Genomic DNA, 14,462 nt, shown 5'->3' with positions numbered 1-14,462 from the left:
GTTACGTCAACTAAACAACAGAGATAATTAGGGTTAGCAGCAGAACAACAATTACAAAGATTAGATGTATCAGGTGAGAAATGTAGTAAACGAGACAGGCAATTACTTAGCCCAATTTGTAATAATCCAAATTTCTGGCGGTTAAAGAATGCAAATTTTGTTTGGAAGGCTTAAAACTCCAGTCGTTTAAATAAAAACAAAGTTGCGTTCGCCGACAGTTTTCTTCATAATTTACATAAATTTCATCGGCACGGAGATAAAGTGGAAGGTCAGCGCGGTCTATTCCGATAAAAAAATTTCAACTCGAATCTCACCATTTTTTACGGTTATTGCGAGCTTTGGGACGGTGATGGCCGTCCTATCGCTCCACATTTCGATGCATTTTGAGCAAAGCCGGAAGATTAAATAAGAGCCGGCTCAACTTGCATCCAGTCTAATTTAGGCGGGCAAATGTCTCGTGAGCTTGTTTAAAGACGAAAAACGTGGACGTAATGTCAAAACGCCGAAATTATAGAAGCACGTACGAAAAGTGTTTGTTAGAGGATGTTCGTCGCGAAAATATGCCCAGAGAATTACAAGACATCGCTGCCACATAAATCCCAAAGTGAAGGAATGGTGCAAGTATTAAAAATCCCATTACTGCGGGTTTATTATTTTTGTAAATCTCCGTTGGGAAGTGGATAAACTACGAAACTTTGGTTATTAGCAAAATACAGACGCAAAAAAAGACTTAAACGTATCAAAGTTTACCAAGAAAATTTGAATTTTCCTCCAATTGAAATTGAATATTTTATCAATTTATAATATTTTATCTGAGGATTGATCAGCAAAATGAAGTCACCAAAAAATAAAACCAATAAAAATACCCGATTTACTCGTAAGTTTAAATTATATATACTTTAAATTTTTTTGTACAGAAACGTGCCTAAGTTTGTATTCATGAAATAGGGGTTCCACAAAAAAAATATACTCACAAAAAAACCTACAATAAATAAAACTTAACCGTCAAAATGCACATAGAAAAATGAACTCATAGGGAAAAATAATTTCTGCTATTCTGGATGGATTCGTAAAATAATAATTCAACAAATAAAAATAAAAATGATTTAGAATCAAGTTTTGCTCGAATTCTATTTAGAAAAAGTATAATTTAAAACGCAACTACTAATTGACTTTTCAAAATTAAATCAGTTTATTTATTGAATTTTTTCTGATTCTATTATTTAAATCTTAACCGATTGATCTTCTTGCATCTGCTACTTTCTTTAAGACTAACTTATTAACTTGTTATCATGCTATTCTTCTCACACATTATAAAGTTCAAAAAATTATGTTTTAATAAAAATGACAAGTTTATAAATTTATCAATAATTTTGTTTTAAAAAAAATTGCTTTAAGTTGTTTTTTCAACATTAGTAAGTGGGGATTCTAAACGCTATTTCACTGACTATTTTAAAGTATACAATAGTTTTCGAGAAACTTGCTTTAAAATACCAGCTGAGATATTCGATAGAGCAAACACAGATATTGTTCTATTAACACTAATTAAAAAAAATTATCAAGAGATAATTTATAATGATTTTGTTTTCTGCTAATAAATAAAGATATGTCATTATGGTTATAATAAGAGAAACTGGCACTAATCAGTACAAAAAAAACCAATCTGTGTCAATTTTAATTATTGAAAAATATTAATCCAATTTTTTGTTGTGTTTTTGGAATTCGTTAATGACGTGATTAACAAATTATTAAATATTTTCTTTGCTTCTAAAAAATTGCCAGGTGAATGTAAATTAAGCCCAAACAATTTTTTTATGTTTGTGTTTAAAATAACTTAAGGGAACTTGGAAAGCTCAAACCATCAATATGGTAGATGTTTTTATCAATATTTAAAGTCTTATGAAGAAAGGTATTAAGATTTTTTGGAATAGAAATATGTTATTTTATTGGTTTTACCTATTGGTAAAAAACATTGTTAACTAGTGTAATCGTTATTAAATTGTTTCTAACTAATTTATTTTAGAATATTTTTAAAGCTATCTTTAAAGTTGTAAAGTTGAGTTAACGATTTTTTCAATATTTATCTGTGAGAGATTTTTTTTGGGTAAGTATTTTTTTCTCTACGCATTTTTCTATGTAAAAGTTTTTGGTCACCTTCAAATTTAAACAAAAAAGTGTTCTTTCAATTTTAAATAACTGCGCCAATAACATAAAACAAATTTTTTATTAGCATTCTTTATTAAAAAAAAAACACAAAATAAACAGTTTGCTGTAAAAAAAATCAGGCAACGATTATTTGAAACATCGCCTAATTTTAGCCCGGCGCATCCACCATTTTTGCTCCTTTGACATTCGTTTCCTCGATAAATCTCTAAAAATGCAATATTTTATGTTTTTGGCTGCAAGCCCATGTTATTTTAAAACAAGCTGTGCCACTGTTTGGACAACTTTAAAACTTCAAACTGCTTACATAAGTGATACTCTCTCAACATACTTTATACCAATTACCAGGTTTACCAGTTTATAGCCAAACAAACATTTTCTTGAGTTTTTATTAATATTTTCAATTACATTATTTCAAATTTATTCTGAATTGGTTCGCTAAAGGCACAATTGAATTCAATGCACAGGAAGCCGAGTAAAAATTGCTCGCTGATGGAAGATAAAAATTGCTGTAAAAGCATCACTAGACCATAATCGAGTTAAAAACAGTAAAATAATTAAACCCGACGTGGCGCGAAGAGGGAATAACGAAGATCATCGAGTTAAGCCTGTCTGTTCCTCTGGATCTCCCTTAAGAACGTCAGCTCCGGTATTATCGATGGGCAGCAGCACACGTTGACGCCGAACGAACAAGTTGATTAAGCCTCTCTCGAGAGGAAATTCTCGAGATAACTAGCTGATTGTGTATGCGCGATAGAATAATCTACAACTAACAGACTGATTACACACGAACCCGCAGCGTGTTTGTCGAGGACTTGTTCTTCACACGCGTTAAACATGCGCAAACTGTCTCATTCAACAACTCGCCGAAAAAACGAAATTGTTTAATCCTGCGATGTTGTATTTATAGAGCGGTGCCAGGGCCGTATCAGGCATTGTAATCTTGCGTTCAGTACATGCAACTAAATCACGTACATTCAGCGCGGCTTAAACAACTTCCGGATTATGTTTGTTGATTTACAATTCGAGGGGAAACGCGAGCTCACCGTCGATAAATCAGAAACCGATAAGAAGCCTAAACAAATGATAAAGCGGCCATCAGACGCCATTCCACTTGTAGTCGCAAACTTGTAATGAGTTTAGTTCGAGAAATGGCGGTGTGAGCTCATTTAACTTGCTGCATTTGTGATCGGGCTTATTAGGGCTTTAATTGCCAGATGGATGCATTCATCACTGCTGCCGACTTTTTTACCATTTCAATATTGCATTCTTGAAGCCATTGTATTGAATTTTCAGCCAGTCTAGTCTAGATGTGTATCTAAAAGACGATTTGCTCGAATACAAACGTCACAAATGGTACATGTCACGTCATGTTTTTCTGCCAGCAAACAGAAATTGAAAACCTGACGGCAAATAACTTCATCTCGTGCATTATTTATGGTAGTTATGGCAGCTGTATGGAAACGTTTCGCTAAAATACATCCATTCTTAGATTGGATTGTGTTGTTTCCGTTCCTTAAACCCGAATCCGACGAGAGATACGGTTTCTTCGCAGATCACCAACTAAAACTTTGAATTATTCGAAGCGAGTTCATTGCACACGATTTTATCTGACTTTTGTCTGCATACAGAACGGGAGGAAAATCACTCCGAAAAATGTGAACCTTTATTTATTCACCCATTAATTTAATTTTGTCAAATACAAAGTGTCTTTTAAAATATACGATTTGCTTTATATTTAATGCATTTTGCAAAAAAGAGTTTGAGAGACGATAATTTAAAGTTATTTAACTGAAATTTACATACTAGCTCTTTTAGGCTATAAAATAAAATTCTGGTATACTACAACTGTTGAATAATTTTGTTTTTTAGTTTTTTGAAGCTTAGAAAATGGAAATTTGTAAATAAATTTATTAGTAATATTTTTTTTTATTTTTACATTTTTTGCTGTCCCGTCCGATATCGCGAATATAGAATGTTTTTATTTCTTACTTTGTTAAAAAAAATCCAAAAATTTTTACATTCCACTGTTTAATTTTAATATTGTGAAGGTTTTTAATAATTAAAACCTGTTTGAATAGAATTTATACAGCTATTTTTACACAAATGATTTTTTGTCCCGTCCGTCATGTGTGAGCAAAAAGTAAATTAATCAGAAATCGTTGCACATTGCCTTATTCTGCGGTTATGTGGTTTCAAAAATTAGAAGAATTTTATAACGAAAACATTGTGAGGTTTTTATGTGTCCCGTCCGTCATCAATTTGTATTTTTTTTTTCTTGCTCATATTTTAGATTTTAAAAATGTGGTTCTAATTGTAAGTTAGAAACAATTTGACTGGTACTAAGTTTATATAAAGAATATTTTATTTCTACTGATACTGTTAGTACAAGCTGAAAATAAAATCTAAAAATTTGTGCAGTGTCCCGTCCGTTAAAATAGAATGGCTGATCTTGTACAAAATAAAAATAAAACGCTACAAAATATTTTTTTTTGTTTGATATTTTTTATTTTGTTAATTGTTGCACTTTTTACATTTTTTTAAAGTGTGGTATAATAATAATAATAAAGATAGTAATAATAACAAACGTCGTCAGGCAAACAAAACGTACTTTAATATTAATAAATACAGTCAGATAACATAATTTGCCGGTGATTTCAGTTATCGTACTGAAATGGTAAAAAGTCTGGGTGTATTTAGACACTAAGTAACAAACTATCCATAGTTCTACACAAGCTGAAAGAGATTGAGGAGCAGATTTTTTTTCCCGCACATTTATTTCGGGCTATATTTGCACGTAGATGTAACTCTAACGTCTGCGATTTAAGTGAGGAAATTACATGTCGTCCGTCCGTTTTGTTTGTCTCGCGTGAAACTTGTGTGCAAAATGATGAATTAATTTTTCGGCAAAAAACACGACAAGTGAGAAAAGCGTCCCAAAAACCCAAATCCAGAGAACCTGCTCGCAGTCGTAAAAGCCCACACTTTTGAAAGTCGCTGAGTGTGAAAAACATTTCGGTTTCATCAGAATTCTCTGATTTGTGCGTCGCTGCAATCCATATTCATCCACTTTTAATATCCTGAAAGCAAGCAGAGCTGTACATTGTGCCTAAAACCAGATACGACTCGTACACCACTTTAAACAGATCTTTGTAGGGAGATAGTTTCGGTACGGCTATGTAACCCAAATTCTCCTAGAAAAATGGATTAATGCGAGTTTTAATGCCCGGCACTAACTTCAATATATCCGGGGAGTTCCTGCAAGCCACAGATTTCGTAGTTTGTGAAGTAGTGTAAAATATACTCGTAGGCTGATTGCAGGGAGACGTGGAAGGCGAAGTTTCCCTGCTGGACTTTTTTCATGCCAACTTCCAGCGGATAATACTGGTCAGGGTAGATTTTACTCAAGTATAGGTGTCTCAGTGGGCCTTTCCGTACGCCCTGCAAGTGCTGAGTAATGTCTAGCGTTTGTAATAAAGACAGAACCTCGAAATAATTTTTCATGTAATGAATCTGACAGCCAGCCGCTTCTATCCGACTGTCTACCAGTTCTTGTATGTCATTAATTTTCGTCGTGGACTGCAGGAGAACCACAATATTCGCACTGTAGGACACATAAATAAACATGAACGCTCCGAACAGGATCAGGCTGAGAATCCTTCCAGCGAAACTTTGGGGCTCTGTTGTAGTTCCTGCAAAACTTTTTCAAAGCACACATTTTGATTTAGTTTTTAATAAAACCTTGTTGACACACCGCCTCGAGGGCAATAAGTGTAACGTCGCTCACACTGTACTTGTTCTGTTTGACTTTCTGGAAGGAAAATTGAGACAAGGAAAATCAAAAGTGCTACCACCTCCTTATTTTTCGCCTCCCAATTAAGTATCACGTAAACAACCAGCGCGAAAACGGCCAGAATCACCGTCGAGGCCACCCAGACATTTGAATTGAGAGTTATCAGGAAAATATTTTTGATGTAAGAAGTTGAGGGCTTTTTCACCACAAATCTAATTGGATGAGGGTTCCCTTGTTTGATTAAGTCAACAGCTTCGTACCGCTCCTTTGTGAAGAAAATCGAGCCGGCTAAAATAATTGGGTAGGAACTACAAAAATTGCCTTCTTCTACCTGAAACGTCAGCCCTTCCAGTCTGCACCTCCCGCACCAACCCGCTGAAAAGTCCCGTTTTTTCGTCCACATACCCGTAGTTATCCACAACGAGGAACGAGTAATTCACGTTCATGTGTCGCAAAACACACATCATCGGCTCAAAATCCTGTTTGGTGAACGTATCGATCCCAGGATACCTGTAATCGATAAATGAAAGCCAAGTGAAACTTCGATTGGACTAACATGTAATCAGTCAGATGGTTGAGAGTGTCGTTCTCGAAAATCACAAGCCCGACCGCCAAATTGGCCCCTTTCAGGTCGACGCGTCTCTGGTGTTTCGGAACGTTTCGATAATTCTCATACAAACCGTTCGCTAACGACCAATTTCCATACCTCTCCCAGGCTGAAATGATAATTTCCAGCAACATGCACAAACACGAGCTTTGCAGTCTCACTTAATTCGTTAATCTTCCCCACTTTGTAAGTTTGGTGCAAAAAGACGCAAGTGGCAGTGAAGACGGCTATCACAAGCTCGCAGTTTGGCAGAATTTCGTACCGGGACAGGGTTTCGGAAAGAGGGGAAAATGCCGCCTCGTCGACTAGCAGCAAATAATTCAGCGGATAAACAAAAATATTTGCCTTGTTGATCTAAAATTGATTATTCAAACAATTATTTCAGGAGAGTTTTTGCAAAAACCTGGGCTAGAATTTCGTACGAACTTTCACATTCACGCAAATCTAGCACCAAGTAGGCGCTACTGGGCCATTTTTTCAAGTCGTTAATGTCGCTTGGGTGATACAAACCCACCTGGCCCACGGTTGCCATTTTACGCAAAAGTTGGTTATTTTTGCCTGAAATTGGTAAAGTTAAGTAACGGTGGCTAAACCTGAAATTACTTTTAGTCCAGCAGTTGTGAATACTAAGTGCAACATTTCGATTTTTGAAAAAGTCCTCTAGAAATTGGAGGTCGGTTTCAGTGGAGCAAATTTTTTCAAATGCAAGGAATAAAATAAACGCTTGGAGTATTTTCATTTTGAGGAATGAGTCTGGAAGAGTCGATTCCTGTTATATACCTCTTGTCTCAGATTTATAATTCAATAAACCATTACTGTGACATGGAAATATGTAGGTTTGTTCCACCAGTGCTTAAAAAATGTCACCGATGAATACATACTTTTCTGCATTAATTAAAGGCAAATATTTTTATCTATTACCCACAACTACGTTTGTGAACGTGACGAGAAAATTGATTAAGCAGTTTTTATTTTATACATATATTTATCACGTCAAATCAACCTTATAATAGTCAATTATTATACACGCTTTAATATGTGCTTTATGAAACTGTGTGTACAAACAATAGCTAAATAAATTATTAATTCTCTATTTGGTTTTATTTGTCCTTGAATAAATTCCTAAACGTTAATTACCATCAGCGAAAATTTTTCTCCAATTATAACAACCAAAAGATGGTAACCTGAAGGTGATACAAAAAAGAATCGAAACGTCGCGACGAATTTAATAGTTTTATTTACTCTACGTTCTATAAAACCACTTTCTACGTAATTATCCTTCCAAATTGTGTGTAGAATGTTACATTTTTTTTTAAATATTGTCATTTTAAACACACAAATATTAAATAAAATTGTCACTTTTTTTAGATCGAGGATGATTTATTTTATATAAACTTGTCAAAATGCACATAAAAAGTACAAAATAAATGGACATTGATGTAGATGTTTTTGATTTATCTATTATTTGAATTTTTGAGCAACATTTTGCCAAAATAAGTCACAAAAATACAACAACAACAAAAATATTTCTACTTTTTTCAAGCTTATTTACTGTTTTTTTGAGCTTGTTATTATAATTATTTTTTGCATAAACAAGATATTAACTATGAAAAGTAACCTTTTCGGTTTTTCAATTTCAAAGATATTTCTTGATGTATTTGAAGTTCGGACAGTTAGCTTTACATAATTTTTTGAGTATTTTAGCACTGAAATTTTAACAAATTAGACCAAAAATTGTGTGCATTTTACGTTTTTCGATTTTTAAACGTTTTTGACTATGTTTTAATGTTTTTCAATATTTTCTTTTATAAAAGAAATTGCCAGGAATATATAAAAATTATTTCAATAGACTTAATCAGAGATAATATATTTATTACACAAAAACTTTTTACGACCACTTACTTACAAGTAATGTAAGGTAATTTCTGTCTTTCATAAACATTTAAGTATGTTTCAGAGCTGAAATTTTATTTTTTCCTCGAAATTTCTCTGAAAGTCATCAAATTAATTTCAAAAATATTTTTTGTGTTTTTTTTAAACAAGTTGTTTACCCAGAAATACAGTAATTGTACAAAATGGCATCAATCTCAGCTCAAAAAATTACTCAGTTTTACTAGTCTGGCTATTATGTTTGTCTTTTTTGAATCTTGTAAATTAAATTGTAATTTGTAATTGTAATTGTAATTGTAATTGTCAAAAAAAATAAATTTTTTTACGAAAAATTTTACTAAAACTGTCCGAAAAATTATTAATTTTTTTGAAATTGATAATAATTGTATTATATTTTAGCCAATTTTGTTTATTTTTTGCAAAAACTTAAAATGGCGCTGATATTACTTTGACTAATTCACTCAATTTTGATTGTTCTTAAGCAAAATTTCGTCGAAAAAAATTAGTCTAATTTTTTTAAGCTTGTAATCGTTTAATAATTTTTTGGAGAGGAAAGGTATCAACTAGGAAAAACAACTTTTTTAGTTTTTTGGACATAATTTATAATTTTAATGATCAATAATTAATGTGAACTCAGGTGTGGGGCCACAAATATTTAACTTGCTTTGCTAATTACCAACGCACATCATTCGGTTTATTTCGTATTTGAAGCCAATCAATACTGCAAACATAATTTAGGAAACAAATACGCGCTTTTCCTCATTTCCTCTAATGACGAACGTTTTCTTTGTAAGCCCCTTTGACAATGTTTCAGTCTTCAGCCGAAAGAAAACGCAAGCATTCAAGCTTATTAGTTTTGTGGTTAAACAAACTTCATCACAATTTATCATCGACTTGACTGCCTAAACAATATTTTCCTTGTTCGTTTCTATTTTCACGCTAAGTGTGCACCAAGCCACTCATTTGTGCCATGCGACCTAAATAATTACTTTAAAGCAGAAGAATTTATTGATCCAACAAAGACACGCAAAAGCTTTTAATTATGGCGCGTCCCCTAATCTAATTTGATTAAATCTGCCGACAAAGTTATGTAGGGTTTTGTGCCACTTCCTTGCCAGAAACCGATCGAAAAAAACCTCGCCGACAAAAAGCACGAGCGCCAAAATCGTCCCGAAAACCCAAATCCAGAGAACCTGCTCGCAGTCGTAAAAGCCGACGCTTTTGAACGTCGCCGATTGGGAGAAACATTTCGGCTTCATAATAACGCGCAAATTGGTGCGTCTCTGCAGGCCGTATTCATCCACTTTCAATATCCTGCAGCAAATATGAGTTGCGTTTTCTGATCGGAAAAATTCGCTTACGCCACTTTGAGCAGGTCCTTGTAGGGCGAGTGCTTGGGAACGGCGACGTAGCCGCGGTTCTCCTGCAGGAAAAAACCACTCAACAATTCCCGACCTGTATTTAACTCACTTCGATGTATCCCGGCAGCTCCTGCAATCCGCAAATTTCGTAATTGGTGAAGTTTTTCAGGATATACACGTAAGCCGCCTGCAATAAAACGTGAAACGCGAAATTCCCTTGTTGCAGCTTTTTCATCCCGGACTCGAGAGGGAAATATTGATCGGGATAAATTTTCTTCAAGTATAGGTCGCGCAAAGGCCCCTTCTTGATCGACTAAAATAACACTTTTTAGCCAAAAATTAACAAGTGTACCTACAGGAAGTCTCCACGAGTTGGAAAAGCCGATCTTTTACAAAATTTTTGCATTATCTAAAAATACTTTTAAAAATACAGGAGTTTTAGAAACGAAATAGAATAGAAACTTTAAATGAAAATAGGAAACTTTAAATGGTTTTTTAAATAAAATGCTCTTAATTTTATTGCATTTTTAAACATACGAGTATAGTAATAAAATATTTAACTTTACACAAGTGAATTATACGACTGTTATGGTAATAAATGATTTTATTTGTTTATTTTTTTTGTTTTTTAACTTTTATTTTAAATAATTCTTTCCTATTTTTAGTTTCTTAAAAAACTGGCAATGGTTTTTATTTTTATGGTTTTTAAGTAATTTTAAAATTTATTTTCGTTTCTGGATGGTTTATAATTTTATTTTTAGTTTTTACTATTTTTGTAGTTTTTATTATTTTTTTATTGAGGTTAAATTGAATAGCTTCAAGCTAGACTTTCTTATTGTTTATTTTTTTATTAAAGCACTTTGTCATCTATATTATTATTATTATTATTACCATTTTGTTTAATTTTTTAAATAATTACTAAATTATCTATTTAAAAACACAAGTTTCAAATGCCACAAGTTAGAAGTCTAGAAGTCAAGTTTTAAAAAAATCTGGAAAACAATTTTGATTTTTAATTTAAAAAAGTGTTTAAATTCTTAGAACTTAGTTAATTAAGAATAATGTCATTTTTGACAAAATTTGTGATTTATTGGCTTGATTTTTAAAAATTGTAAGCAATAATTGAGATTTTGTTGAATAAGTGCATTGAAAAAGTAAATTTTCATTTATTTTCGACAAAATTTCGTAATTTTTTTGTTTCAGTTTAATAAAAACAGTGAAAAACATTTAATTTTTTATCTAAAAACGTGTTTTAATTCTCAGAACTTGCAAAAATAATGTAATTTTTAACATAATTTTGTGATTTATTGGTTTACTTATAAGAAATTTTACGCAATAATTGAGTTTTCGCTGAATAAATTCTTAGAAGTAATAAATTCTTGGGCATTTTTGACAATGGGGATTTTTTCGATTTCTCAGTTTTTCAGTCACTTTTATTCTTTTTCTTTTTTAGTTTTTTGTGTTTAGTTTTGTTTAGTTTTTTAGCGTGGAAATTACTTACTTGGTTTTTATGTTTTTAATTTTTTTACTTTTTCTTTACTTTTTTATTAACTCTTTCTTTTTAAGTCTGAAATTTTAGTAAATAACATAAGATCATTAAAAACAACAGACATGTGACTTGTTAAAGCTATTGAACTGGTGAATAAAATGCAATTTTTATGAGGTACTCAAAAAATTGCAAAAAAATAATTAGTAATAAAATGAAATAAACGGTACAAAAAATTCTAAGTATAAAAATCTACGAAAAATAAAATTGTTAATTAAATAATATTAATCAAAGTTATATCACTTTCTAAATATCCGGTCTTTAGTAATTAGACAAAACTGTTAATGTTTTTATATAGAGGCAATTTAAAAGTCTTTTAGAAACGGAAATAGAAAACAGCGCGTTTTATTTAAAAATTTTAAGTTATTCAACTTGAAACAAACTTCTGTATTTTCTCATTTGCTAGACTGTAGTGAGTTAAAAAATTATATCCTTCAAGTTTGAACTGTCTTCTTTAATATGCCGAAAGTCTCACTTTTCTAGAATTTTTCTAAAGTGTATTTTTCGCTTAATTTCGAAAACTTGTAAACTTGAAAATATTTTTCCAACTCGCTGTGACGGCCTGTATTTGTCCAATAACTTCGAAATAATTCCTCATGTAGTGCGTCTGGCAGCCGCCGACTTCAATCCTGCTCTCGAGCAGCTCTCGTATGTCGTTGATTTTCGTCGTTGATTGCAGGAGGACAACAATGTTAGCACTGTACGACACGTAGATGAACATAAAGGCGCCAAAGAGAATTAGAGCGAGAATTCGGCCTGACAGGCTCTGAGGCTCGGTTGTAGTTCCTGAAATTAAGGTCTACACTCTTTACGTTTCATTTTCGGGAGGAAAAACCTTGTTGGCAAACGGCTTCCAAGGCAATTAGAGTCACGTCGCTCAAACTATACGAGTTTTGCTTGACTTTCTACGATCAAAACTAGACATTGGATGAATAAATCAAACCTTGATGCAAACCGTCTTCTCTTTTACTTCCCAACTTAGGATTATTTTTACGGCCAGAGCGGAAATGATCATGATGATGAGACCGGCGATCCATACGTTATCGTTGAACGTTATGAAAAATATGTTTTTGATGTAAGAAGTTGAGGGCTTTTTCACTATGAAGCGGATTGCCAACGGGTTGCCCATTTTTATCAGGTCCACGGCAGCGTAGCGGTCCTCAGTGAAGTATATTGAAACGCCTAGTACACGCAAAAACATTCCTTACAACTTCCACACATAACTAAATCAACACATTGTTAACAGCTAAACGGTAAAATCGTAAAATGCAGAAACTAGAAAATTATTAATTTTATTTATTACTTTTTTGTTTTTTTGTTGGAAAATTAAATATTATTTTACTGTGATAATAACAAATATTTAAAAAACTTTTTTTTAGTTTTGCAAAAAATTGGTAATAAAATACAGTTGCTCAAAAAGCCCGCGAACGCTTGGCGAAAAAAGGACTTAAAACCTCGTTTATTTTGCAATAACTCCTTTCGACATAATCTCTGAAGCGTCGGAAGTGTATTACCTGACACATCTGCTCCTCCACGTTGTATCTCGTGAACCAAACCGCTAAACTTCTTCGTCGTTTCATTATAATAACCATAACTATCCACCCCTTTTAAAGAATAATTAATATTCAAGTGCTCAAACACGCACTTCATTGACTCGAAGTCTTGCTTGGTGAAAGTATCAATACCGGGGTTTCTAAAACAAAATTATTTCACAAAACTTAACTTAACTTTTTACCTGTAATCCGTTAAATGATTCCACGTGTCGTTTTCGTAAAGTACAATTACAACAGTTAGTTTAGCTTGCTGTAAGTTGGCTCGTCTTTGAGGTGTTGGAATTTTGGAGTAGTGTTCAAAGAGGCCGCTCTTCAATGACCAATTTCCATAATTTTCCCACGCTGAAATGGGCTAATTTGAATAACATGGTTAACATGAGTGGCGCGGTTTTACTTAATTCGTTAATCTTCGCCACTTTGTACGGCTGGTGCAAAAACACGGATTCCACGGCGAAAATTGCACAGACTACCTCCACGTTGGGGAGGAGCTGCAGGGCGTTTAATTTCAAAGAGAAGGTCGGGAAGTCTAGCATAGACACGAGGCAGAGGTATCTGAGAGGGTACACGAACGTGTTGGTTGCATTTAACTGAAGATAATTTAAAGAAAACTGTGTCAGGTTAGAGACCAGATTTAAGGATTATAAAAATAGTGTCAGAATATGCAAAAACAGATGCAAAAATTACTGAAACAAACTCTTTTACTCTACGACTTTTAGCTTTTGAGTTATACATTTTTTTTAATAAATAACCCGGCGCATCCACCATTTTTCAATTAATAAAAATTTTTAAAATTAGTTTTCGATTATGCTAGGGTTGTAAAAATAGTGTTATAATATGCACAATAAATCGCAAAAGTCACTAAAACAAACCGTTTTACCCGACGACATTTAGTTTTTATGTTACAAATTTCTAATGAATAATTTGCGCATCCAGCATTTTTTAATTTAAACAAAGTTTTTGACTAAACTAGGATTGTAAAAAAAGTGTTACAATATGCAAAATAAACTGCAAAATTTACTGGAACAAACTGTTTTACTCTACGACTTTTAGTTTTTGAGTTATAAATTTTTTAATAAATAACCCGGCGCATCCACCATTTTTCAATAATTTAATTTTTTTAAAAATATGTTTTCGATTATGCTCGGGTTGTAAAAATAGTGTTATAATATGCAAAATAAATCGCAAAAGTCACTAAAACAAACCGTTTTACTCTACGACATTTAGTTTTCATGTTACAAATTTTTAATGAATAATTTTGCGCATCCAGCATTTTTTAATTTAAGCAAAAAGTTTTTGACTAAGCTAGTATTGTAAAAAGAGTGTTATAATATGCAAAATAAACGGCAAAATTTACTGGAACAAACCGTTTTACTCTACGACTTTTAGTTTTTGAGTTATAAATTTTTTAATAAATAACCCGGCGCATCCACCATTTTTCAATAATTTAATTTTTTTTAAATAAGTTTTCGATTATGCTAGAGTTGTAAAAATAGTGTTATAATACGCAAAATAAACCGCAAAAATCACTCAAACAAACCGTTTTACTCTA

At 32.6% G+C, this 14,462-nt stretch overlaps 1 protein-coding gene across 1 annotated transcript; it reads right to left on the bottom strand.

Annotated features, from left to right (window-relative positions):
• Positions 1–4,720: 4,720 nt before the first annotated feature.
• LOC103313532 (uncharacterized) lies at positions 4,721–12,518 on the bottom strand. The gene is made up of 17 exons (XM_064355315.1): positions 12,304–12,518; positions 12,196–12,265; positions 11,914–12,146; positions 9,924–10,127; positions 9,815–9,876; positions 9,590–9,767; positions 7,167–7,332; positions 6,967–7,121; positions 6,725–6,917; positions 6,513–6,672; positions 6,288–6,466; positions 6,018–6,244; positions 5,905–5,974; positions 5,650–5,855; positions 5,401–5,604; positions 5,296–5,357; positions 4,721–5,243 (listed from the first exon to the last, which is right to left on the bottom strand). Exons 1-17 carry the CDS (start codon positions 12,487–12,489, stop codon positions 5,000–5,002), a joined length of 2,799 nt encoding a protein of 932 aa, XP_064211385.1. The 5' UTR covers positions 12,490–12,518; the 3' UTR covers positions 4,721–4,999.
• Positions 12,519–14,462: the final 1,944 nt, after the last annotated feature.

The sequence above is a fragment of the Tribolium castaneum genome, chromosome 3, assembly GCF_031307605.1.
Source record: "Tribolium castaneum strain GA2 chromosome 3, icTriCast1.1, whole genome shotgun sequence".
Lineage (NCBI taxonomy): Eukaryota > Metazoa > Arthropoda > Insecta > Coleoptera > Tenebrionidae > Tribolium > Tribolium castaneum.
The sequence above is the reverse complement of the archived record's forward strand: the minus strand, read 5'-3'. Positions and strand labels throughout refer to the sequence as shown.